At 40.2% G+C, this 26,793-nt stretch overlaps 4 protein-coding genes across 4 annotated transcripts in view; all 4 read left to right on the plus strand.

The window, feature by feature from the left end:
• The window catches only part of LOC115726607, a 78,991-nt gene extending 77,025 nt beyond the window's left edge, over positions 1 to 1,966 (plus strand). The window contains exon 2 of the mRNA XM_030656562.2: positions 1,949 to 1,966. The gene's annotated coding sequence lies outside the window, so the exon portion shown is untranslated. The remainder of the gene's footprint in view (positions 1 to 1,948) is intronic.
• A 2,403-nt stretch (positions 1,967 to 4,369) lies between these two features.
• Positions 4,370 to 25,864, plus strand: LOC115726605 (jacalin-related lectin 4-like). The gene is made up of 7 exons (XM_048272194.1): positions 4,370 to 5,015; positions 8,236 to 8,504; positions 20,952 to 21,667; positions 22,240 to 22,662; positions 23,494 to 23,934; positions 24,889 to 25,323; positions 25,542 to 25,864. Exons 1-7 carry the CDS (start codon positions 4,492 to 4,494, stop codon positions 25,782 to 25,784), a joined length of 3,051 nt encoding a protein of 1,016 aa, XP_048128151.1. The 5' UTR covers positions 4,370 to 4,491; the 3' UTR covers positions 25,785 to 25,864.
• Positions 8,552 to 26,793, plus strand: part of LOC115726604 (jacalin-related lectin 20-like) — a 99,672-nt gene continuing 81,430 nt past the window's right edge. Inside the window, exons 1-5 of the mRNA XM_048272195.1 lie at positions 8,552 to 9,274; positions 9,387 to 9,809; positions 10,304 to 10,744; positions 11,085 to 11,519; positions 11,737 to 11,927. Coding sequence (XP_048128152.1) covers positions 8,567 to 9,274; positions 9,387 to 9,809; positions 10,304 to 10,744; positions 11,085 to 11,519; positions 11,737 to 11,927 — 2,198 coding nt within the window. The 5' untranslated portion in view covers positions 8,552 to 8,566. The remainder of the gene's footprint in view (positions 9,275 to 9,386; positions 9,810 to 10,303; positions 10,745 to 11,084; positions 11,520 to 11,736; positions 11,928 to 26,793) is intronic.
• Positions 19,838 to 20,870, plus strand: LOC115726598 (TMV resistance protein N-like). The gene is made up of 2 exons (XM_030656549.2): positions 19,838 to 20,482; positions 20,680 to 20,870. The coding sequence occupies exons 1-2, from the start codon at positions 19,899 to 19,901 to the stop codon at positions 20,837 to 20,839; spliced, it is 744 nt and encodes a 247-aa protein (XP_030512409.2). The 5' UTR covers positions 19,838 to 19,898; the 3' UTR covers positions 20,840 to 20,870.

The raw sequence follows: 26,793 nt of genomic DNA on the forward strand, positions 1-26,793 counted from the left end.
TTCCTCTAACTTTGGTCACCATGGAGGAATTGCAGGATAATTTAAAAACATTCACTCGGTAAGTCCGCTTGCCATCGGTTTACATTAAATGCAAACTATATTAAAATGCATGAAAAATAAATTAATTGTTTTTGGTAAGGACTAAGGTTAGTCCTTATTTTTTATACAAAAATTAATAACTAAAAAGGCTAGTCAAAATTTATGTGTTAACAAATGGAAAGTTCCGACTACACCAATTTGACAAGTTTTAAGATTGGATTGAACTTTTTAAAAGTTTTAGTACTTAATTATACTTTTCATAACAAATTTTAGGGTTTTAAACATATCCCTTGATCGAAAGAAGGTCGGATTTGAAATTTTTGCTAGGAACCGCAATCCGTCTATTTTCCCTTCCGCAAATCCTCCTTCCCAACCATCTCCTCTATTCAAATTCTCGTTCTCTCCGAAGCAGTCGACCTCCAAATCCAATGGCCTTCAGAATTCTCCCTCTTCCCTGTCACGACCCCCAAAATCCCGCCTTTACCCCCATTTGTTTTAATACCCACAAATCTCTTGTCGTCTTCATACCATGCAAGTATTAAGATTCGACGTATAATCACAACAAAGTAAAGTGCAAAAGCGAGAAAGAGAAATTGAGACGCAATATTTTATGCCGATTCACCTTGAATAGGTTATGTCCAAATATTCTACTATAATCAGTATATCACACCTCTCGTTACATAATATATATATATATATATAATAATAACTATTCATCAATCCAAACTCAAACTACTAAATAAAAAATATGAATTTAAATCGTAAAAGCCTATGTTGTCAGGGGCCGATGCCCCTTGACACTCGCCGAGTGGCTCCTCCAGAATCCAGCCGCTCAGCAAGAAGCATGCTGAGGTCGCGCCTGCTTTGGCCCAAGGGGTCGCGAAGTGCATGCCCAGAAGACGATGAGGCCTTGAGCCAGAGCAGGGCCCTCTTTTCTCCGAGCTCTGCGGCTACTTGTTGCTGAGGGAGGACGAGTTGCAGAAGAAGTGGGAGAGGATGGAGGATGGCCAGAGGAGGGATTTGGCGAAGGAGTTCGTGTTGAATTGGAGTGTCGATTTCCATCCTCTGTCCGTGAGGTCCGTCATGGAGATGGTCGAAGAGAATCTGCAGCGAGAAAATAAGCCATCTTTCTAGAACGGGTCGACGGTTTTTTCCTAGTTTGAAGAGATTGATGGTTTTGGGTGAGAGCAAGTGAATTTGTCTGGGAGTTATAGTTTTATCGGGGGTAAGTGTTTATTCGCTTCGCAGTTTCTTTCTTCTTTTCTAGGATGGGAAGAGTAAAGTAGGGAGTAGTGACTGTTGGTGCACTATGTCCTTTTGAACAATTAATTGTACGTGTTTTTACAGAATTATCATGGCAACTTGAGTTCGGTTGATTTGTCTTTTCTCTGCTTTACTCTTGCAACTGAAGTAAAGCATTTTTCAAGAACAAGAACAAAAAAAAAGTAAAGCATTTTACCTCAGCTTCGCCGTTCTGACATCGAAAGTAAAGCATAATAGAACCAGGGAAAGAAGATCTCCATCTCCTTGACGCTGTCATCTTCAGTTGTACTTCCACTCTGTAACTTGCCATTTCGGCCGCTGGGTCTAAATCTATTGCAAATTGACTTTAAAGCTGTGAACTTCGGCTGCAACTTCTTGTTTTCTTGGTCAACGTGGATTGCCTGTATTGCGATGGTCATCTCGGTCCGTCTTCTTCATTTATTTCTTGACCGACTTCTGCAAGAAAAGAAGCGCACAATATGTTTGTAACAATGTTCCCCAAGTCAATAGCTACTTGCTTGTCTCGTTTGTCCAAGTAAATAGCAATTTGTCTGTCGCTGCTATACCGGGATATGATTATGAGGTTTTCTTGAGCTTTTAGGTTATCAGATACTGACAAGGGTTTCACTAAATTTCTCTATGATAGCCTTATAGATGCCGATGTCAGGACCTTTAAAGACAGTGAGGAAGCACCGTGAAGGAAACATTTGACCTTTTTAATCTTCTGTTACGCCCCTTGAGTTTCGGCACTCAAAAAGCCTTCTGTCGGTACAAGAAGCACTACACCCATTGACCATTCAAGGATGGAGGGATGCTCTTAATGGGGATGGAGCATTGAAACGACAGGAACCGAAGAACATGGCTGATGGGTAACTTGTTAACTCCTGAGTTTGCGTGAATTGCTATGTTGTGGATTTCTATTTTCTGGCCTTGTGACTGCATGCTTCGTTTGCTAGTATGTATCTGGAAAGGAGATCATCTTTATTGTAGATTATAATCAATACTATGACATGTCACTCTTATAAAGTATGATCCTCATTGTGCATCTTGATCAATTGCATGTTTCTTTGTGGATTTTTATTCGAAGTGTTTGTAGATGTATTTTCGGGTATTCTTTTATCATTTTGTCCAAGAGTAAGAGTTCTTCCAATTCTATGAATTTTTCTAAAATACTCTTTTCTTGAATATTGGTTAAAAAAAGTTTCGGATTGCCTAGTATTCCACCAATTAGTAATCCAAAATTCGAGACACATTTGCACATCACATCACCGTGGTTTATCACTGCTTTAACCACCACCACTAGCTATACTGCTATTGCCTCTACAACCACGAGGTAAGACTACTTTTGCCAAGGTCGTGTATAACCAACTTCTTGAACAATTTGAGTACCATATCTTTGTCAAAGACATCTGAGAGCCATTGCTGTGACACAAGGGTCTCGAATATTTGCAGAGTTTACTGGTCTCTAACATCCTTAATGGTGATCACTCTGTTTATGCAAGTGTCAATGAGGGGATCAAAGAGCTTGAGCAGAGATTGGGGAATAGTAAAGTTCGTATTCTTCTCGATGAAAAGCTGAAGCTCTTGTATCTTGAAAGTTGCAGAAGCCTCCGTGAGATTGAAGGGTTGAAGAGACGGAATCACTGGAGCTGCTGAACATTTCTTGGTGCAAAGAAATTGAAAAACTACCAAGCCTTGCAAAGCTGCAGAGGTTACAAAATGGATAAAGTTGCAATTGTGAGGAAGATATAGATTCAGGGCCTTGAGGTACTTTAAGTCTCTGAAATTGTTGGACATTACAGCATGTACACTTGTACAGCGCTTGAAAATGTACCTGATATGCCAAGTGTCACAATTTATGGTTAAATCTAGTTATGTAGCAAAGATGGAGGTTACTCAACCTGCCGAACATTGCAATACGCCTTTCACAAGTTTGATGCGATGGCCTCTCCGTGTGACTTCCAGCAGGTAATGACCCTAATTGCTCGGTTCTGTTTTACTCAATTTCATTTTTCTGTCTGCATAGTCGTTGAAGCAATTGCTTGTTCTGATGAATTTCTTTCCCAACATCCAAAAACATCGTCGACAAATAAAGAACTGCAAAAAATAACACCCCTACATTTCCCCATATGTCGAATTAGCAAATAGCTGTCATACTATGTAAGTTCTTAAATATATATCAAGTCTTTTTTTCTTTTTTTGTGGGTCGAAATATGTCAAGTCTTTGAGAAGTGTACTTTACTTATCTTTTGTCCTCGTACGGGATCACATACCAAATACCCACCCGAGTTAGATTTGCCATTTCCATGGATGCTCACATCGGCGAGGAGGATATACTATTGATTCATCTGCTATAGGCGATGATCTCCTGAATTTTGGCCTTTTCTGATTGAATGAATGAACCGGTCCTCTTGCAATGTTTCCTATGTCATGCTGGAAGGGTAGAGTTATCTCCTTCAGTAGGAATATATGTCGCTTGGTGTCTGAAACTGCAATGTGTTTCTGAAGATGAAGCATGCTTGTATTGTAGATCTGTACATGGAATTACCAACTTTTTTTTTTTTTTGGCGTTCATCCACCAACCATTTTTTAGATTGATGAGTTTACGAGTATTTGTTTGTGGAACTTACCAATGTGTTAAATGATCAACGCTCATATGAAATGTCACTAATCAGATTCAAAAGTTGCCATCATCTTCCTTCTCGTGAAGAATGGTACAAGTTAATGTGAAAACTTAAACTTTCTAAAACATATTAAAACTTCCTCTTTCCTTTTTACTACGAAAAGTCAATCACAACATTTTTAAGCTGTCTTCTGGTAATTTGATTGTTTCAAACTTACTTTTGACCTTGGAAAGTTAGAGAGCACAGGGCAAGATTGCCAACCAATATGTAGTTGATGTTTCTCGACGCCATTGCTTATTCATGGTCTGGTTCTTGACGAGGTCAAAACTACTCCGTCTTCGAGCGAACAAGTCTTCTTCAGTTCTTTAGACAAATGAAACCTCGCTTGTCGGCTCGTCCGAACAATTCCACTGAATAAGCAGAACGGGTCCTGATGGCGAAGCTTCCATTTGTCGCTCCTTATTTATCTACCGACTCGCACCTTCTCTCTCCGATGTGCTCTTCATCTGCAAGGAAAAGTTTGGAGCTTTTTCCCTAGTCTCACACTCAGCCGCGCATCATCCTCATGGGAATCGAAGAAATTGCGGGATGCATTCCATGTTCTTCCTCTTCGGTTCATCGGTGGAAGTATGACGTGTTCGTGAGCTTCAAAGGCGAGGACATAAGGAAGACCTTCGCGGCCCACCTCTTCCGCGCGCTGAAGCAGGCGGGGTTCTCCTACTTCGAGGACAAGGACAAAGTGGAGGCCGGGATTTTCCATGAGCCCAATCTGGTCGACACGATCTGCCATTCCCGGGTCTCTCTCGTCGTGTTCACCGCCGACTACGCGGACTCGCGGCTGGGCTTAGACGAGCTGGTGGAGATCCTGGAGTGCAACAGGAGGTTCAGAGATCATCAGGGTCACGTGGTTCTGCCTATTTTCTACGATGTCGAACCAAGCGACGTTCGGAAACAGAGCGGGGGATTTGGGGATGGTTTTGGAAGGTGTTTGGCCACCCAGGCGGACGATTTGGAGGTGCAGAAGTGGAGGGATTCGCTTAAAGAAGCTGGGAATTTGTCGGGATGGCATTTGTCTCGCGATGCTAACGGGTAATGTCACTATCTAGCTCGAGAGCATTATGTTCTTTGTCGTATTCTCAGTTGCGCTCACCGCAGTAGCTCGTAGTGTTGCTCGATTTGAACGAACTTAGATTCTGTTTGATTTGAGTTTCGGCCATCAACCTTTTAATTTGATCAATTTAATCCTAAATCTTTGACAATTTTCATTCTAACAAATTTTAACCGAAAATCACTTAGATGCACTTTGGTTGAGTGGACGATGTTATAATTTTTTTAAAAGATTTTGAGTAATCTTTATGTTTTTTTACTTTCTTTTTTTTTTGGTTTTCTTTCTTTTCTTCTAAGTTTGGAGAGGGCCACGGCCCTAGCCCAGACAGCTTTGCGGGTGTCGCCAGATTTGGGCGAGGGTCGGCCGTTGACCCTTGCCGAATTTCATTAGAAAAAAAAAAGGAATAGAAAGAAAGAAAAATAAAAAAAGTTAAAAATTATCCATGTTAGTACTGACCGTCATTGCTTGCTGACATTCATGTCCGTGATTTACGGCCAAATTTGATAAATTGTTAGAAGTTTTAGAACTAAATTAGTCAAATTGAAAGGTTTATAACTGAATTAATACGAATGCAATAGATCTAGGATTTTTTTTTTTTGGATAATTTACCGATTTTAATACGAAGGTGTCTATCTATCTGTGCTTGTGGGGACAACTCGTCAAAGATTATTGGACGAGAAAGGATTACAAGGGCATGTGGATGGATTTCTCAAGTTGGTCTTGTATACGAGAATGGAGAACTACAAGCCTATTTATGGGGCCTCTTTATTCGACATGCTCCGCAAGTTATCTCTGGTCGCGTCAGAGATATTTGCTTCAATTGTGTCTTTTTATTTGCATGTTTTAATCATGAACAATTTATTAGCCACTAATCTTAACTACTACAAGAGTTCTCCCAGGAACTTCCAGAAAATCGTAGTCTAGAGAAAAATTTAGGAAATTCTAGAAAATGGATCGATAGTTTAAACAACCCCTTGATCTGTTTAATGATACTCCGACCATGCTTTGAAGTGTTTCGAACGTGGCCTCGATAGTGCCTTCGTGATTATCTTAACCTTATACTTGGTACAAATTACTTGAGCTTGATTTCTCCATTACTTTGCATTTCTTGTGTCAAACATATGGAGAGATAATTAGAGTGTCAAACTTACCTAGAGTCTGATGGAGAGCGGTGGCTCGCTCATGCTCCTTTTAAATCCTTATTCCGTGAATTATTCGTTGGTGCTGCTATACTACTCTTGCAGTGCTTATTTTAATCCGTGTGGGACTTTCTTGAGTCCAAGGACCTTTTTTTTTTATTTGCTTTGCATGGACGATGAAACCTGTGGTTGTTCCATGTAGATTTCTGAAACTTGTGGTTGTTCCATGTAGATTTCTTCTTGAAGATATCCAATTATAATTGCTGATTTCACATCGAGCTAATAGATCTTCTAACTTGTTTTTGCTGAGGCTATGAGACCACAAATAATGTCGAGGCTAGCAACAAGAGTCAAAGTCTCTGCATAGTCGATACCATGTTGTTGCAAATACCTTCGGCTAATCTTCAGGGTGATTGTCGAGCTCCCAAAATTCAATTTTCTCAATCATCTTGATTTCTTCCTCCATAAGTTCTATCCAAACTTCTTTGGAAGCATATTTTTATAGTTTCCAGTTCTAAAGCGGTAAAGTTGCATGAGTAATAAAGTCTTCTACGAAATTTTACCCTCCATATCGGAGATTTTGGAGTAGATCCTTCTTGCATAGGTGAATATGGTAGTGTTAAGTCTTGAGTGGTCGAATTTGATGCTTCACTGTCTCCTTGTGCTGTTGACTCTCACGAGCTGGTGGTATGTGACATACTTTTTCTCCATGTTCTCTTCCTGCAAGTGATTCGTTTATCTAAAAAACCAGTAATCTTTCTCTAAGTGATTCGTTTTCTTGTAAATGCTACATAAATTTGTCTTTTGGAGAGTTTTCTCCTCCTCTTTTATTTTTCCATGAACTCCTTCAACCATTTTTTAGACTGAAATATACTTTCAAATGATTATTCCTATTAAGCCATCAGTTATTTTTCATGCGCCTCTACAGAGCCAATTAATTCACTAACTGACAGGATTCTTAAATCCTGAGATTCTTCGATAGAGGGGACAAATTTGTTGGATGGTCTCATGATCCTGTATTTTAGCAATTTTCGAATCCCCTTCTAAAAGGTTGAAAGCCTAATGGTGCGTACCTTGCTTCGGAGCTATTCTTCTGGTGCCTTTTTTGCAATCTTCGCACCAATGATTCTTGGAAATATCATTTTTGAGAGCGCTTGCCGGATTACACGGACCTTGAATCTTTGTCGGAACTCACGCACCATCTTTTGGAGCCGCACATCCTTTCTCAATGATGTCCTATAAGTCTTAGCCATCAATAAAGTAGTCATTTTAGTAATAGCTATTTCCATTGAAAGTAGGAATGGATAGTGAGCGTGAGGTAGGGTTCGAACTTGATGTCGGATAATTAGGTGGGTGATTTTAGTAGCGGGTGAATAGAACAAACAATCCAATACCAATCGAAGGAGGTTTTGATATCACTATTGAATGTTGTTAGATTTTTGGTGTTAGTAAATTGATGTGAAAGTGTGCAGCATGGCATGGGGTGGACAAGAAAACAATAGAACTCTTACTTGATGAGAAAGGATTAAAAAGGTATAGGGATGGGTTTAGTTTTTCTAGTTGGTCTTGCAGATAAGAATTCAGCACTACAAGCCTGTTTGACCGACATACTCAGCAAATTATCTCTGCCTGTGTCGGAGATGTTTGCTTCAATTGCGTCTTTCATTTACATACCGACAATTTGTTGGCCACTAATCTTAAATACAGCAAGAGTTCTCCTTATGATAAAGATCTCCGCACTTAGGCCAATGTGAGAGCTCCTTCCTTTGTTGCCTTTTTTAATAGTAAAAAGAAGAAGTAGCTTTCCGAGTGAATAACTGGCTATGATCTCAACTCCATGAATCATGATTCCGGGGTAAATGCGCTTAGTGAGAGTATTCAACACACTTGAAGAACATAATTGTTCAGGGAAAAATCTAGGACACTCTAGAAGATGGATTTATAATTTAAAAAAACTTAACTACTGATTGAATTGAGTTCATGTGTTTGTTGCTTATATGCCGGTGGCCTCTCCATGCGATAGTTACTCATGTTTGAACTCGTTCTTCCCATGCAACTCCAGGGATCAAACAGACTTCATCGAGCAAATTGTAGGACATCTCTTCAAGATTATACCCAGAACAAGCTCCCCCTGTGCTATTGGAGTAGATTCCTTTGTAGACGATGTGATATCATTGCTGCAAATTGGGTCAGAGGATGATGTCCGTGTCGTTGGAATATGGGGAATGGAAGGAATTGGCAAGACAACTGTGGCCAAAGTCGTTTGTGATCGCCTTTTCAGGGAATTTGAAGGTATTAGCTTTCTTGAAAATGTTGGAGATGCAAACGAAGGTACTATTTTACTTCTTCAGAAGAGACTTCTCCATGATGTCCTGCAGGTACAAGGTCTAGAAATGGATGATATTTACAGTAACGTCAATGAGATAAAAGATAAACTCTGTCGAAAAAGGATCCTTCTAGTTCTTGATGACATCACTAACAAGGACCAAATTGAGTATTTTGGCGCTGAAGATCGAGAATGGTTCCAATGTGGGAGTAGAATCTTGATAACTACAAGAGAAGAACGGCTTTTGGGAGATCTCAAAGTAGATGATAGGATCATGCTCCCCGGACTAGGTTCTAAGGAATCACTCCAACTCATGTGTCACCACGCCTTCTGCAAAGACCAACCTAAAGAAGGGTATGAAGAGTTGTCCAAGAGTCTTGCGCATTATGCAGGCGGTCTGCCCACTGTTCTTAAGAGATTTGGTTCCTTTCTTTCTAGGGAGAAAAATCAGTGGCAAGAGATATTGGAGAAGTTGGTAACCCATCCTCATCTTTATTCAATCGGAATACCTTTATATACATTCTCCTCTCTTCGTCGCTCTGTAGGGCCATTTGGAGGCCATGGTGGAAGTTCTTATGATGATCAAACATACAGTGATATAAGAAAAATAACAATCATTGTAACATCAGTGATCGAGTCCATTACTATTGACTATGATCAGAATGGGTGTTTGGTGCGCTCACCAAGACATGGTGGATCTACTGACTATGATCAGAATGGGTGTGTGGTGAGCTCGCTGAGACATGGTGGGTTTTTGGAAGGCGAAAAATGGGAGGTAAGTCCATGATTACAGTCACGCTTTGTTGATTTGCAATGTTTGCGTCTAGTTATGCTATTCTTCTTCAAGGGTGATTGATACTCACTTCCCTCTTCTGCAATTGTTGCAGTTACCTTTAGATTATCCAAATGAGTACTTGATTTCCTTGTCCGGCTACATTCGAGAAGATTCTTATTGGGTCATCAACTCTCTTACCTTCCACAGCAATAAGAGGTCATATGGGCCATATGGCAATGAGAGAGGGAAGTTTTTCACGTTTCCACAAGTTGATGGAAAGATCATTGGTTTTCATGGAAGGTGTGGCTTTTCTCTGGATTCCATCGGAGCATATTTTGGACCTGTCTCTCAGCCATACCCTTTCGAAGATGTAGGGCCATTTGGAAATGGGGAAAACTGCTGGGATGACGGCAAGCATACAGATGTGAGACAAATTGTTGTAGTCTCTGGTTCTGCGGTTGAGTCTATTAGTATTACCTATGAGGAGGGTCGTTCTTTCGGACATGGTGCAAGTGACGGCGGCGAAATAAATACGGTGAGCTACTCCAGTAGGAACTCGATGTCAGATAAACGTTATTCTTTCGATTTTCAATGATGCAGCTTATCATGCCATTGCTGAAGACAGTGTCTAGACGGAAATGATATACTGTAAACCTCGTAACTTAGGCATGACCCCACCAACAGGAAGCAAGTTTTTATAGGAAAAGATTTGTTTTTTTTTTTTTTTTTTGGTAAGGGAAAAGATTTGTTAATATATGTAAAACTCGTAAAATTGAACACTTTTTGAACTTTTATGTTTACAATGGTCGATAAGGGAGAGTGAATCAATGGTTCATATGATGTTGAAGTAGGCAAGGTTCTACCATTTTTCACATCATGCATCATCATCTCAACCATTAAGAAAGTGGATCTTGCACTAGTCATACCATTAAGAAAGTGGATCTTGCACTAGTCATTCTCATCTACCATGCTTTTTGTTTACTGACTTGTTGCATTAACTTTTCTCTACCCTTTGTATGGTTGTTCCAGATAAATCTGGACTGGTTGACTGAATGTCTAACTTCGGTTTCGGGATATATTGCGAATGATTCGGGTTCTACTATCATCCATTCACTCACATTTCAAAGTAACAAAAGAACATATGGACCATTCGGGACTGAAATCGGAAGGAAGTTTTCATTTCCAGCGACTGGTGGAAAGATCATTGGATTTTATGGGAGTTCTGGTTCCCATCTTCAATCTCTTGGAGCATATTTCGAACCAATATCTCATCTATATCCGATCAAGCGTAGCGGACCATTTGGAGGCCAAGGTGGACAGCCTTGGGACGATGGAAAATTTAACGGTGTAAAGAAGATAAAGGTGATGTTGGAAAGCGTTGTCCACTGCATCTCCTTCGAGTATGACGATAATGGCGAATCTATTTGGTCCTCTGCACATGGTCACAGTGGCAACGGAGATATTCTTCTGGTGAGTTCATTGAATATTTTTTATTCATAGTACATTTGATCCTCTCTTTTTCTCTCTCTCTCTCTCACGCACACACCTGCACACACAAGCCCCATTCCCAATTCTACAAGAATTTTTATGAAGGATTTTCATTTGCTCCTCTGCAATGGAAGTTAAAGACCTATCGTCTTCGATTGTTGAGCTGAAAAGTATGATGTAAGAGTAGTAGTCCGTCCATACATTAGCTTTAGAAATTCTTGGTTCTAGTATCAACTTCTAGGTTATACGTCGATGCGGTGTTTGCTTAGGATGATAGATAAATGTGACAGCTTAATTCAACAGATACTTCCTAATTCTGCAGGTTAACTTGGACTACCCTCTTGAGTTCTTGACCTCAATATCAGGTTATATCAGAAATGACTGTTCTGTTATTCAATCACTCACGTTCGAAAGCAATATAAGAAGGCATGGACCCTTTGGTAAGGAAGAAGGAAGCTTCTTTAGCTGTGAATTTACGTGCCGCAAGATAATTGGCTTCCATGGAAGGTCTGGTGTCCAGCTTGATGCGCTAGGAGTCTACTCCGAACCAATTTCTGATCTTCCCCTCTTGAAATCCATTGGGCCGTTTGGAGGTCAAGGTGGGAGTCCTTGGGAGGATGGAGATAGCACCGGGGTGAGAGAAATAATCGTGAAAGGTGGATTAGCTATTGACTCCATTACAGTTGAGTACGACAAGAATGGCTCTGTGGTTCAGGGCCCTAAACATGGTGGAGGTGGAGGACATAAAACACTCAAGGTATGGCCGTCAGACATTTACATAATCTTATAAACGTACTTCTTCTGTGTCGTTGCTAAGGTTTGGTTTAAGTGGTCCAGGATTGATCAGCTCGTGTTATCTATTTAGCTGTTACATTGTCTAACAAAATACAACTTCCCAACCAGAGTGTTCTGCTTATGCCGATTTTGAAGTTGGGGGGTTGGGACTAAGTATGTTTGTGTTTCTAATTTTGCAGATTAAACTCGATTATCCTCGAGAGTACTTGATTTCATTTTCTGGTTACTTTGGAGATTTTTTCGGGTATACTATTGTTCGCTCCCTCGCATTTCAGAGCAATGAAAGAACTTTTGGGCCGATTGGTGTGGAAGATGGGAAGTACTTTTCTTTTCCATCAACCGGTAGAAAGATGGTCGGGTTTCATGGGAGGTCTGGACTCTATCTTGATTCACTTGGAGCACATTTTGAGCCTTGACATGCTAAGCTCTACCTTTATATGCATGGAGCAGTCGATGTTTGGTTTTACATATAAATGTAAACTCGAGAGTTAATAGGTTGGTTTGATGTATCCTGCCAGAATAAAATGTGTAAAAGCGTTTATACAGGGAATCACGTCTTCATCAACTAGTCTCACCATTACCATCATGCTATATTTCATGAAATATGTTGAGCAAGATCTTATATAATTTACATGGCACATGGAACGAGATTATGTCCTGAATTATAAGCTATAACCATAATTTACCAGCATTTATTGCACAGCTTATAAACTTGTTAAAGTAACCAAATATAATATGAAATTACCGACCTTTTCGAGTTCGTGTTCCAACATTTATAAGATTGTTTCAAAAGTACCCATCATTTCATTAATTTACTGGTATTTATTTCCGGAACTTATCAATGGGTTAAAATGACCAATTTTTAAAGGAAATGTCACTGATCACTGTTGACACCAAATTAATCTATTCATCAATACACATGTGCTTAGTGCGTGAAGAGGAGTTAAGATAAATATTAGGACGTAAATAGATCATGCGCACATGAACAACGTCATACATACACTAAGTTATTGAAGAAGCATTCATGCGCTAATCGATGACGGCGTTTATTGATGTCAAGTGCCCAGTTGTCGAATACAATGACAGAGTTTAAAAAAAAACATCGATTTTGGCACCAACAATGGGACGGTTGTTGTTTGAACACTCAGTGATGGAACGGTCATCGACGCGTGCACGCTAAAAAGATAACCGTCTAAGAGCATAATCGTGGGATTTGCAAAGACATAGAGAACGTGGGCATGATCGATGAAGGTAAGCAGAAGGATTTAAACCGTTGACAGAGGACCATCGACAGTTACATAGTTGTCTACACACGGTGATGGTCACTGCCCAAGAACGTGATCAAGTGGTTCATGAAGAATAGGGGACATAGATATAGTCGATGGAGATTATTTGAGGAACACAACTGTCAAGAAGTAGTTACAATTCCACCATTACATACACCACAAAATGCCCACCGGAAAGCTCCCCAACAAATTTATCTTTGTCTTTATTTTCATGTACTGCACTTTATTTTCCTTAATTGTAGCTTTCACATTCTCATCATCGAGTGAAAATCCAGCGTGTATGTTTATCCTTGGTACTTTATCGTTGAGTCAAACTCCAGCACAATACCATAGCATCTTTAGGCTTCGCCGTTGAGTTAAACTCCGTTGATGCTTGTTTATGTTAGTTTGCTTGTAATAATTGTACTTTCTATGCCTCTTCGTCCAGTTAACTTCGGTTCGGTTTGAGTTTGCATATTTATATTGGAAACTGAAATTGTTGAGTTCCTGATATATCTGGATCGCTCCTATTCGGAATCACCGGATGATCCTTTTCCTACGTTTAAAAACTAAAGAACCACTTCGATGAAAGGTATTTCGTTGCAGGAGAAATTCCGGTGCAACAATCACATAAGAAAATTGCAATCATTTTCCTTTTTCTCAGTGAACAATACTAATTATCATGAAAACTTCGACTTTCTAATATACATATCAAAAGTGCTCTTTTTTTTTTTAATGAAAAATAAACAACTATATTGGAAACTGAAATTGTTGTCTTTTTATAATTTTAGAGCTCTAAACCTATCACTGATAAGTTTGAACTTATATTTGAAAATCACCCATCGATGTAGAGGAACAGTAGAGAAAGTTACCATTGATATGTGAAATTACTTCCATGCAACTTGCTAAACTCTATATAAGTTACTCATATTAACGTGTAATTTATTTGTATAATGGAATATTTTTATTATTGTATTTTATCTGCATCCTTACTGTAATTAGTCACTATATATATATTACACGTTAATAACTTACCACGTCTAAAATGTTCAAAACTATCTAATGAATCTTGCTTTCGAGTTCAAAAAGTGACTAAACATGCAGTGAACATTTTTGTAAGCATTTACATAGAGAATGACAGAGGTCAAAGGGTAATCAATTGAGAACAGTTGGTAAAGTAGTAATAAATTATAATATATAGTTGTGGGGGATGTATGTAGTGGATTTTTTCATAAAAAAATTATGTGAAATTAGTCGTTATTACTGGCGTAAACACAATCTACATGGCTGCATGTAAAAATTGATTTTTTTTTTATTTCATCGAAAACTTCTCTTTATCCACTCTTTCCCTTCCTTCTCTCTGTGTAGAAAGCGAAGAGCTTCCGGAGAGTTGGCGCACATGGCAACACTTCGGTTTCTGTCAAAACTTGATTTCTCCATTTCTACTTAGAAATGGATGTTAAATTTTCTACTTCTATTCTAGAAATTGATTTCTCATAAAAAAGGTATTTGATAATAAAATGAAATTTTTTACTTTTAAAATAGAAATTCGTTTGGTAACGATTGAAAATTTCTATTTTTAAAATATTATTAACACAAAATCTTCTAGAAAATCAATCGTCAATGGCCGAAAAATTTCTACTTCATAAAATTTCTTTAAGAAACAATTTTAAGTATTAAAAAAATACTATTTACTTTTTCAAAATGAAAAATTATTGTTTATTTCTTACTCCGGAGGAAGGAGACGATGACAATGGGCGATGGTCGGCAACAAGGCGGCGGTGGGTGGTGGTCGATAGCTGGCTATCGGTAGGGGCCGACAACGAGCAATGGGCGACGGGCGGTGGTTGGCGATGCGGCGATGGGTGGAGGCAAGAGGTGGTAGGCGGGCAAGGGGCGGTGGTTGTTACGTCAATAGTGGGGAGGTGGTCGGTGGTAGTGGCAAGCGGTGAGCAATGGGCAGCGACTAAGGAGACATGGTTGGGAGGGAGAGGAGCTAAAAATGAAAAGAGGTTGAAATGAGAGAAATATTGATGTCGAGAGATTTTTTACTTATGAAAGAGAAGTAACTTATTTTAAAGCACAGAAGGCAATACTCCTGCGTCAGAAATCAACTTTTGGTCAAAAGTTAATTTTTCTACTTCTGCTTCTGAGCCAAAGTCAATTTTTCTACTTCTACTTTTTCAAATGGATTTCTGCTTCAAAAGTTGCATTACCAAACGGATTTTTGCTCTAGAAGCCTTCTAGAGCTCTTCGGGAGCATTACCAAATGGATTTCTACTCCAAAAACACTTTTGGAGCATAAATACATTTCCAAAAATATTACCATGTGCGTTTTAACTTCTAAAATTGGCTCAAAAATAACTTTAGAAGTAGAAATTTGCTTCAGAAGTAGAATTATAATTTTACGTAACAAAACGGATTTCCACTTCAAAAGTTGTATTACCAAATGGATTTCTACTCCATAAGCACTTTTGGAGCAGAAATCCATTTCTAGAAGTGTTACCATGCGCCCCCTATAATACTTCTACTTTAGAAATCAACTTCTGATCAGAAGTTGATTTCTCTACTTCTACTTTAGAAGTTGATTTTTGATAATAGAAATTCGTTTGGTAACGGTTGAAAATTTTTACTTCTAAAACATTATTAACAGAAAATCTTATATGAAAAATTATTGTCGGTTGTCGAAAAATTTCTTAAATTTCTTTAAAAAATAATTTTTATTATTAAGAAATATTATTTACTTTTTAAAAATAAAAAAATTGTTATTTATTTTTCATTTCTACGGCCGGAGATGGTGACTCGGCGGTAGTGGTGGCGGTCGGTGATCACGGCCGGCAGCAAGCGATGGGCAATGGTTGACGATCACGGTCGATGGTGGGCGGCGATCATGGCCGACGGCCGGCGGCGAGTAGTGGTCACGGCTAGCGACAAGCGGTGGGAAGCGGCGAGCGATGGTCGCCGGCAACAATGGGCGGTGGCTAGTGGTGGTTGGCAATGGCGGTGGTCGGTGGTTGTCGACGGCGGCGGTGGGTGTCGGTGGTTAGCGGTGGGCTGCGACGGAAGTCGGCGGAAGTGGCCCTGATCGAAAAGAGGATGAGGGCACAATGAAAGGAAGGTGAAACCGGAAATACTTTGTGAGGTCTCTTTTTTTTGTTCAAGAAGTACTTGTTGAATTTTTTTTTTTTTGTCAATAAAGTACTTTTTGGGTTGAGAAGCTACTTTTTTCAACTTTTTAAATTTGGGGAAAAATAATTTCAGAAGTGAAAATTCACTTCAAAAGTATAAATTTTTTTCCGAAGTAAAAGTTTTTACTAAACGAATTTCTGTTTCATAAGTTATATTATCAAATAGATTACTATTCTAGAAGCATTTCTAGAGCAGAAATCCACCTCCGGAAGTGTTATCATGCGCCCCCTAAATGTTGACTGATTCGAAGAATCCTTTTTCCACCAATCAACTCGCGTAGTTCTAAAGCTTCAAATCCATGTTTGGGATTTCAGACACGTCCCTGTCGTGGAGACTAAGCTCAAGATTTTAAGAGGGATGGGTGGCTTCATTGTCTGCTTTGAAAACTTCGACTTTTTGATATACATATAAAAAGTGCTCTTTCTATATATATCTTTTGATAATTTTAGAGCTCTAAACTTACCACCGATAAGTTTGAACTTATATTTGAAAATTACCCATAGATGTAGATGAACAGTAGAGAAAGTTACTAAACTCTATATAAGTTACTTATATTAATGTGTAATTTATAAGTATAATGGAACATTTTTATAATTGTATTTTATTTGTAGTTAGTCACTATATGTATATATCACACGTTAGTAACTTACCACGTCTAAAAAGTTCAAAAAATTATGTGAAATTTAGGTATTATGTGACGCCCTGAAAATTCGAAGTTGTAAATTTGCTCGAATTCAATAAGAAGGAAGAGAATTGAATTTTAGTAGGTGCAAATTTTGAATCGAAAGGACGAAAGTGACGAATTTGGACTAATCCTAAAATGTCGTTCGATTTTGATTGGCTCTCGAAATCTCAGTGGCCACGACTTAGGATTTTTAATCCTCGCGCCTAACCTTTTTCGAGACCGCACATAGCCTGTGAAAATCCAAATTTCAGTCCCAATCGGTTAAGCCAAAAATTTCGTTCAATCCAAAAATGCCAATCTACCATTTTACCCCCTCTTAATGCATGTGAGCCAAATTTTTAAAAAAATCTTGGAATGACCCATGGGCCCCCCAAGTCCTTTTAGCCGTTTCCCCCCATCATCCATCATCCCATCACACTCTCTCTCCTCTTTCCCCTACCTCCCACGTGATCTCTCTCTCCCCCTCTCTCTCTCTCTCTCCCTCTCTCTCCCCCTTTTTCCTTTTTTTGCCATGTGATCAGACCCCTCCCCCACTTGACTTGACTTTTCCTTCTTCTTCCTTCTCCTTCCTCTTTCCTCGTGCGTGACAAGCCCCTTCCTTCCTCCTGTTCATCTTCTTCTTCTTTGGTCTTTTTCTTCTTCCTTCTTGGTCGTTCGGCAGTCGACGCCCGACCACCGCCTCAACTTACAACCACCAACCGTCGCGCCACTGCTCGAGCTCGAGCTCGTCGTCCGTCGACGCTGTCACCACCGTCCACCCCCACGAGCGGCCGTCGATTTTCTCTCGGTCTTCGCCCCGACCCACCTCTCGGCCTCCCACGACCCCGATCGGAAACGCCCCAAACCCCGACCTCCTCCACCCGCGTGTCCCGAGAGCCGCCGCCAGGAGCCACCGAGCCACTCCACCGCCCCAAAAACCCCCCGAAGCCCGAGATCTCAGCCCGTGCCGCTCGAGCTCCAGCCGCCGTGAGCCAGCCGCCACCCGAGCCGCCGTCGCCGCTCCGCAGCCGCAACCTCCAACTCAGCCCGCCGGAATCGCAGCCCCGGCGTCGACCCGTGAGCATGCAGTCCAGATTTTCCGTTCGGATGAACAGTATCGTGAACAGTGTTCGGGTGAACAGTATTCGGTGAACAGTACTTCGTGAACAGTGATCGAGAACAGTGTTCGTGAACAGTATCAGCGTGAATAGTGCCGCCGGCAGGCGTGAACAGTAATTTCGCGCGGTGAACAGTAATTTCGACATCGACCTCGAAGTCGTGCCGAGGAATTTTCAAAGATCGCCATTAATCGTCGCGGGCCAGGCCGAGTTCGTGTCGCCGCCGCTCGAGTTGAAATTGCCCGAGCTAGTTGAATTTGTGAGTTAACCCCTAACTCTTGGTTAGGACGCTAATTGCGTTCGGAGTAGTTTAATTAGATTATTAGGTATTTAGGTAGCTCGATTAGGGCCGTTTTAGGTTAGAAATTTGGTTTAGGTTCAATGGCCCTAATTGGTTAAGTTAGTCTAATTAGTTAGAATTTTATGCCTAATTAGAATTGATTGATTTGACTGATTAAATTGTTTGATCGCGAGCGAGCGATAGGTCAAAGATGAGTGCGCAATTGGAATTAAAATTGAGATTAATAATCGATCGGCTATAATTGACTAATTGAATTATTGAATTATTGGCCGTGAGTGCCGGTTTGGCTATTGATTGCTGTGGGGGTCCGATTAGAGGTTAATCGTCCCAAATTGCTTGGTCAATCGATCGATTTAATTGCGCATTCATGTGACCACGTATGAGATAAAATTGCATGTTTTTGCACGAAAACGGCCTTGAGCCAAATATTTTGAACATGCGTGTATGAGCATTCGACCTAAATCCAAGAAAAGAACTGGCTGGTTGTCGAAGTGCCTAAGTGGTCACATAATAGGATAATTCCGACGATCATTGTCTTCTGGTCGATCGGTCCTGGCAATCATTGTCTTTCGGTTGCTAGATGCGCGTCGATCATTGTATTCGGGCTGTACGTTTGCCGGTCGTGACTTGTGATGGGCCGAAGCCTTTTTAGGATTCCTGTTAGCTACGTGCCGTGTCGACAATCATTGTCTTCTGGTTGGTCGAATGGAGTCACATGGACTATCGGACGCCGTCGCCGGAAGTAAGGGACGATGCCTGGTCCGCCGGAAGAGTACCAACCGACTAGTGTGTTAGCACCAACCGACTAGTGTGCTGGACCTACGGGTTGGATCTGATAATAAATGGACTACGTGTGGTGTCCTGTGTATGCAAGTGCTGTGATGCTTTGCGGTGGTGAATTGATTTGATTAGGTGACTATTGAGTCGAGTCCGCATTGCATTACGTGTGGCCCGGAGGGTAAGTTTGCCTGTGATTGAAATATTTGCTTTATGCTGATGTGTTAATTTTTAGGGTCTCTGAGTGAATCAACGTCCTAACCGGGCTTAGGCGTTGGCTCACCGAGATTAATTTCTCACCCCGTCGTGGTTAACAATTTTCAAGCGGTGCTGAAGGCCGTGGACATTGAACCGAGAGGATTATGGTAGAATTTTTGGGAGTAGACGAAGGATTAACCTTACCCGACCCCGTGTCTTTTTGAGATCCTAGTGAGCCGCTCCGAAGTATGGGGTTGTACGTATTTCTTGTAGTTCAGTAGGGTTAAGATTCGTCTGTTCTGACTTTTGAATGAAGTTATGTTTTATTGAATTGATTGCGTTAATTTTCCTGCTATACTATCCTACCGTTTGATTGTCGGGGAGATTGTACGTTCCGCATGCGCCGTAAATTCATGGGTTGATAGCCTACTTGGGACGCTATCAATTATGACCTGAGGCGAGTAAGGTAGGGATGTCGCGAGCTCGAGAGTCGGGGCGCAACATATTAACTCTCTGGATTCCGCATAGAGAGAAGGGAAAGGAAAGAGTTGATTGTTTTTACATGCAGCCATGTAGATTGTGTTTACGTCGGTAAATGTCGACCGATTCGAAGAATCTTCTTTCCACCAATCAACGCGCGTAGTTCTGAAGCTTCAAATCTATGTTTGGGATTTCAGATGCGTCTCTGCCGCGCAGACGAAGCTCAAGCTTTTTAACAGCCATCGGTTAATGATCTCGTTAGACGATTCAAACAGACGGTTTTACGGATGGCAAAGCTTTGAACATTCATCCCTTCTCATTCACCACTTGCGGCTGCGCTCTCTTGTATATGTACTTTGCCTGCGAGAGGAAAAGTTCTGAGCTTTTTCGCAGTCTCTCACTCAACTCACACATCGTCCTCATGGGTATCGAAGAAATCGAGGGAAGCATTCCATCTTCTTCCTCTTCGGTTCATCGGTGGAAGCACGACGTGTTCGTGAGCTTCGGAGGCGAGGACATAAGGAAGACCTTCGCGGCCCACCTCTTCCGTGCGCTTAAGCAGGCGGGGATCAACTACTTCAAGGACAATGACAAGGTGGGGACCGGGAATTCCATCGAGTCCAAGCTGCTTGACGCCATCCGCAATTCTAGAGTTTCTCTCGTCGTGTTCACCACCAACTACGCGGACTCGAGATGGTGCTTGAACGAGCTGGTGGAGATTCTGGAGTGTCGCAGGAGGTTCGGACAGGTGGTTCTGCCCATTTTCTACGATGTTGAGCCAAGGGACGTTCGGAAACAGAGGGGGCGATTCGGGGATGGTTTCGGAAAGTGTTTGGCCAGCCATACTGACGATTTGCTGGGGAAGAAGTGGAAGGAATCGCTTAATGAAGCTGGGAACATATCGGGATTGCATTTGAATAATGACGCTAATGGGTAAGGCACCATCTTCCTCCGCAAGAAACTTCTGTTCTTTTTAGTCGTTTCAGTCACTCACCGCAAAAGCTCATATTGGTGCTTGACTTGAACTCTGCTGCTGATTGAATTTAGTTCATGTGTTTCTTGTTTATATGCTGATGGCCTCTCCAGGCTTATAGTTAGTATTTGAACTTATTCTTCACATTGAACTACAGGGATCAATCGGTCTTCATTGAGCAAATTCTCGAACATCTCTTGGAGACTATTCCCAGAACAAGCTCACCCTATGCTATCGGAATAGATTCCTTTGTAGACGATGTGATATCGTTGCTGAAAATTGGGCCAGAGGATGATGTCCGTGTTGTTGGAATATGAGGAACAAAAGGAATTGGTAAGACAACCGTGGCTAAAGTCGTTTGTGATCGCCTTTATATGGAATTTGAAGGTGTTGTTAGCTTACTTGAAAATATTGGAGATGCAGACCGAGGTACTATTTTACTTCTTCAGAAGAGACTTCTCCATGATGTTCTGCAGGTACAAGGTCTAGATATTTATGATTTTAACAGCAATGTCAATGATATAAAACATGTACTCCATCGGAAAAGGATCCTTCTAGTTCTTGATGGCATCACTAAGAAGGACCAAATCGAGTATTTTGGCGCTGGGGATCGAGAATGGTTGCAATATGGGAGTAGAATCTTGATAACTACAAGAGAAGAACAGCTGTTGGAAGATCTCAAAGTAGATGATAAGTACATGCTTCCTGGACTGGGTTCTAAAGAGTCACTCCAACTCATGAGTCGCCACACCTTCAGCAAAGACCAACCTAAAGAAGGGTATGAAGAGTTGTCCAAGAGTCTTGTCCACTATGCAGGCGGTCTGCCTATGGTTCTTGAGAGATTTGGTTCCTTTCTTTCTAGTAAGAAAAACCAATGGCATGAGATATTGGAGAAGCTGGTAAAGGATCCTCATCTTGATTCAATTGGAATAAGTTTAGATCCATTCTCCTCTCTTCGTCCCTCTGTAGGACCATTTGGAGGCCATGGAGGAGATTCTTTTGATGATCAAACATTCAGTGACATAAGAAAAATAACAATCGTTGTTGGCTCAGTGATCGAGTCCATTACTATTGAGTATGATCAGAATGGGTGTTTGGTGTCCTCGCCAAGACATGGTGGATCTTGGGGAGGCCAAGCATGGGCGGTGAGTCCTTTAGCTTACAGTTCGCTTTGTTGATTTGCAGTATTTTCATACATTTATGCTGTTCTCCATGAAAATATCAGCTGCTGTTCATTTATGGAATGGAGGTTGTAAAAAGTGGTGTCACTGAGTCATAGAAGATGGACTTGCTCGAAACAAATCAACTGAGTAATTCCATGATGCTTGATCAGCTCCCACTATCTTGATGGTTTTGTTGTATATTCCTAATATTTGTCTTTAGGGTGCCAAAAAAAAAAAAAGGAAGATAATTGCACTTGTATCATCTACTTACTCTGATGCTACATTTAATCCGAGATTGCTTCATTGCTTGTCATCGTCAAGAATGCCATTTGGCTATGGAGCAAAGCAATGGGGGTTCTAGATGGAGTTGAATTGTTAGGATATAAGACCAGTGGAAAATGCAAAACTGTGCTCCATTATAAGAGTAGGAATACAAGTAACATAGCCTCTAACTGGTACTCCAGTCCTTCCAGGAATTTACATCTAGAGAGCGTAGAATTTTTCGTTCTTCAAGGGTGATTGATACTGACTTCCCTCTTCTGCAATTGTTGCAGGTACCTTTGGATTATCCAAATGAATACTTGATTTCAGTGTTCGGCTACATTACAGAAGATTCTTATCAGGTCATCAACTCTCTTATCTTCCACAGCAATAAGAGGTCATATGGGCCATTTGGCAATAAGGAAGGGAAGTTTTTCAAATTTCCACCAGTTGATGGAAAGATCATTGGTTTTCATGGAAGTTGTGGATTTTATCTGGATTCCATTGGAGCTTATTTTGGACCTGTCTCTCATCCATATCCCTTCGAAGTCATAGGGCCATTTGGAAATGGGGAAAACCGCTGGGATGATGGCAAGAATACAGATGTGAGGCAAATTGTTGTAGTCTCTGGTTCTGCAATTGAATCTATTAATATCACCTATGAGGAAGGTCGTTCTTTTGGACACGGTGCAAGTGACGGCGGCGAAATAAATACGGTAGGCTACTCTAGTAGGAATTCGGTGTCAGATAAACGTTATCCCTTCTATTTTCGATGATGCAGCTTCTTGTGCCATTGCTGAAGACGGTGTCTTTGTGGAAATGATAAACTGTTAACCTTGTAACTTAGGTATGACACACCATCAACAGGAGGCAAGTTTTTCTAGGACAGATTTGTTAAAATAAAATTAAACATAAATTTGAACACCTTTTGAAATTTTTGTATTTTAAACGGTTGTTAAGGGAGAGCGAATCAATTGTTCCCCATCTGTGGACTTTCTGCAGATAGATTTTCGTCTCTAGCACAAAATCTAGTTATTCCCTCTGGGCATAGTTGTTCAAACAATGAGTTTTTTTCCTGAAAAAGAGCACCAACAATGACTTACCCAAGAAATACTGTTTGCAACACTATTGCGATTGTTTCATGGAAATCAAGGATTCCTAAAACAATTTTATGTTTCCATCATTTAAAAATTAGTTGACGGAAAACATTTTCTTTATCAACAATACTTATCCCTAAACATTTTCATTATGATCAAAATGTTTTTCCTTAGTTTAATTTTGTAAGCGATACGGTGAATCGGTCTTAGGAAATTATTTTTCAAATCATTGATTTTCCGCAAAATAAGCGTACGTGGATTATCTTTTTTCATCTAATATATGATGATGTGATGTTGAAGTAGGCAAGATAATCTACTATTTCTCTGATCATGTATCATCATCTCAATCATCAAGAAAGTGGATCATGCACTAGTCATTTTCATCTACCATGCTTTTGTTTCCTGACTTGTTGCGTTAACTTTTCTCTACCCTTTATATGGTTGTTACAGATAAATCTGGACTGGTTGACTGAATATCTAACTTCGGTTTCGGGATATATTGCGAATGATTTGGGTTCTACCATCATCCATTCACTCACATTTCAAAGTAATAAAAGAACATACGGACCATTCGGCACTGAAACAGGAAGGAAGTTTTCATTTCCAGCAACTGGTGGAAAGATCATTGGATTTTATGGGAGTTCTGGTTCCCATCTTCAATCTCTTGGAGCATATTTCGAACCAATCTCTCATCTCTATCCGATCAAATATCTTGGACCATTTGGAGGCCAAGGTGGAGACCCTTGGGACGACGGAAAATTTAATGGTGTGAAGAAAATAAAGATCATGTTGGAAAATGTTGTCAACTGCATCTCTTTTGAGTATGACGCATGTGGCGAATCTATTTGGTCCTCTACACATGGTCACAGTGGCAACGGAGATATCCGCGTGGTGAGTTTATTGGACATTTTCCATTCCCTTCTCTTCGATGGAAGTTTTGTTTTCCTAGAGTGTACCCTGATTTTTTGGCCTATTCTTCTTCTGATGATCGACTCAACCTATTGTTCAACAAGTTTAGTAATGAGCATACAACCCTATTGTTCCGATTGAAACAAGAACCTATGATTATCTTTTCAGGAAATTTCCAAGTGAACAATTTCAGTGAAATCTTTTAATTTTCTTATTTGCTGTATTCAGCTCTATGTATTCCTATGTCCGTAGAGTACATTGAATGTGAAGTAATGGCTATAACGGAGTTTCTCTTATTCATATTAGCATCTATTCTAGGAAGAATGTTTTTATGTGATGTGGTACCTTACGGTGAAGGTCTTAGGCACCTATCACCACCCTGTGCCACTATTTATATATATATGTATGTATGTATATTTGGTCAAAGTGCCACTATTATATCAAGTAGTAGTTTTCCTAATAAACTTATCAAAGTAAACTATAAGGGATAGTAACGTGTATACATAATGTATAATGATAAAGGACGGTCGGGTTGTGGGAAGCATCTCATGGGGAGATGAAGCCATCCAATGTACTGAACATTTGAAGTTGTCTCCTGGTCATTTAATTTTCTTCCCTTAAATTTAATTTTTATACATAACACAGGTCAATTGATATGCTTTATGCGAGATGGACTCCATGAGAGTAACCTAGTACGATAAGTTTTCTTTTTGGTTGCTAAATGAAGTGAATCAGCAAAGTTGTTGACCCCCAAAAGTATGATGTAAGAATAGTAAGTAGTCCATCCATACGTTAGTTTTAGAAATTCTTGGGTCTAGGATCAAATTCTAGGTTATATGTGGATGCAATGTTTGCTTTGGCCGCTGTGGTCTATCTATCTTCTTTGATGAAGATCTATGTACAGTTCAATTCAATAGATACTTGCCAATTCTGCAGGTTAACTTGGACTACCCTCGTGAGTTCTTGACCTCAGTATCAGGTTATATCAGACCTGATTATCCTGCTATTCAATCACTCACGTTCGAAAGCAATATAAGAAGGCACGGACCCTTCGGTAAGGAAGAGGGAAGGTCCTTTAGCTGCTCATCGACATGCAACAAAATAATAGGCTTTCATGGAAGGTCCAGTGTCCGGCTTGATGCATTAGGAGTCTACTCTGAACCAATTTCTGATCTTCGTTTCTTGAAATCCATTGGGCCATTTGGAGGTCACGGTGGCAGTCCTTGGGAGGATGGAGATAGCACGGGGGTGAGAGAAATCATCGTGAAAGGTGGATCAGCTATTGACTCCATTACTGTTGAGTACGACAAGAATGGTTCTGTGGTTCAGGGCCCTAGACATGGCGGAGATGGAGGACATAAAACACTCAAGGTATGGCTGTCAGACATTTGCATAATCTTATAAACGTACAACTTCTGTGTCGTTACTAAGGTTTGGTTTTAGTGGTCTAGGATTGATCAGAGGTGTGTTATCTATTTAGCTATTACATTGTCTAACAAGATACAACTTATCAACTTGAGTGTTCTGTTTATGCTGATTTTGAAGTTGGGGGGTTGGGACTAAGTATGTTTTTGTTTCTAATTTTGCAGATTAAACTCGATTATCCTCGAGAGTACTTGATCTCATTTTCCGGTTACTTTGGAGATATTTCGGGGTATACTCTTGTTCGCTCCCTCACATTTCGGAGCAATGAAAAAACTTTTGGGCCGATCGGTGTAGAAGACGGGAAGTACTTTTCTTTGCCATCAACCGGTAGGAAGATCGTCAGGTTTCATGGGAGGTCTGGACTCTATCTTGATTCACTTGGAGCACATTTTGAGCTTGAGCCTTGACATGCTAAGCTCCACCTTTATATGTGTCATGCAATCAGTGTTTGAGTTTGCATGTAAATTTGTAGCATCACTGAGATTCTCGAAAGTTTAGAGGTGTCAATAGGTTGGTTTGATGTATCCCTCAAGAATAAAGTATGTAAAAGCGTTTATACAGGGAATCGCGTTTTCATCAACTAGTCTCACTATTACCATTACACCGTTACCATTACGCATATTTTCTTAGTAACATCTCATAATTTACATGGCACATGGAACAAGATTATGTCCATGAACTATAAGCTGCAACCGTAATGTGCCTGCATATTCATCGGCATAGCTTATCAATGTGTTAAAGTAACCAAATACGGCATGAAATTATCAGCTTTTTTGAGTTTCATGTTCCATCACTCATGAGACTATTATAAAAGTACCAATTGTTTCAATGGTTGATCGGTATCTATTTTCGAAACTTACGGATTACTTCATGATGTATATCAGATTGTGAGTAGTCCTTCAAAAAATTGGGCCCAAATCCAGAATCGATAACAATATGATACTTCACTTAACGATTCTGCCTTCATAAAACAGTTATAGTGAGTTATACCGTTGCTCTTTTCTCGAGTTAGATTCGTCACACTTCCTTTCGTCTAATAATGAGGATCCCTTTGCTAATACACGTCTATTGATTTCAGGGAGTTGAAGTTTTTAGAATGAAACTGTTCGGCACTCAATTTCCATAGGTCTGGTAGAATAATTAAATATTAAATTAAGTATCTATTTAATAGCTTAAACTTTTAAAACAATTGACAGTGATCTTCACAATAACTCATATGGTGTTTGAGCAAGAGGTGCTAAGTTCAAATTCTTCTGGGCCATATTTGCCTCTCAAATTAAATATTTCTTCATTTAGTACTAATAAAAAAGATCGGATTAAGTGTGAGAGGAATTAAAGAATAATTAAATACTAAATAATTTGTTAGAATCATTAGTATTGATCCCACAAAATCTCACGGGACCAAATGCAAGGTCT

The sequence above is a fragment of the Rhodamnia argentea genome, chromosome 11 (genome assembly GCF_020921035.1).
Source record: "Rhodamnia argentea isolate NSW1041297 chromosome 11, ASM2092103v1, whole genome shotgun sequence".
In the NCBI taxonomy this organism is placed as follows: Eukaryota; Viridiplantae; Streptophyta; class Magnoliopsida; order Myrtales; family Myrtaceae; genus Rhodamnia; species Rhodamnia argentea.

Bases quoted from the DNA above. Each gene is read 5' to 3' on its own strand.
- LOC115726605 (XM_048272194.1), top strand. From the start codon at position 4,492: ATGGGAATCGAAGAAATTGCGGGATGCATTCCATGTTCTTCCTCTTCG. The intron at 8,505-20,951 runs GTACTATTTTAC...ATGCAGACCGAG, and splicing joins TGTTGGAGATGCAAACGAAG to GTACTATTTTACTTCTTCAG. The intron at 25,324-25,541 runs GTATGGCTGTCA...CTAATTTTGCAG, and splicing joins GAGGACATAAAACACTCAAG to ATTAAACTCGATTATCCTCG.
- LOC115726598 (XM_030656549.2), top strand. From the start codon at position 19,899: ATGTACTTTGCCTGCGAGAGGAAAAGTTCTGAGCTTTTTCGCAGTCTC. The intron at 20,483-20,679 runs GTAAGGCACCAT...ATTGAACTACAG, and splicing joins TTGAATAATGACGCTAATGG to GGATCAATCGGTCTTCATTG.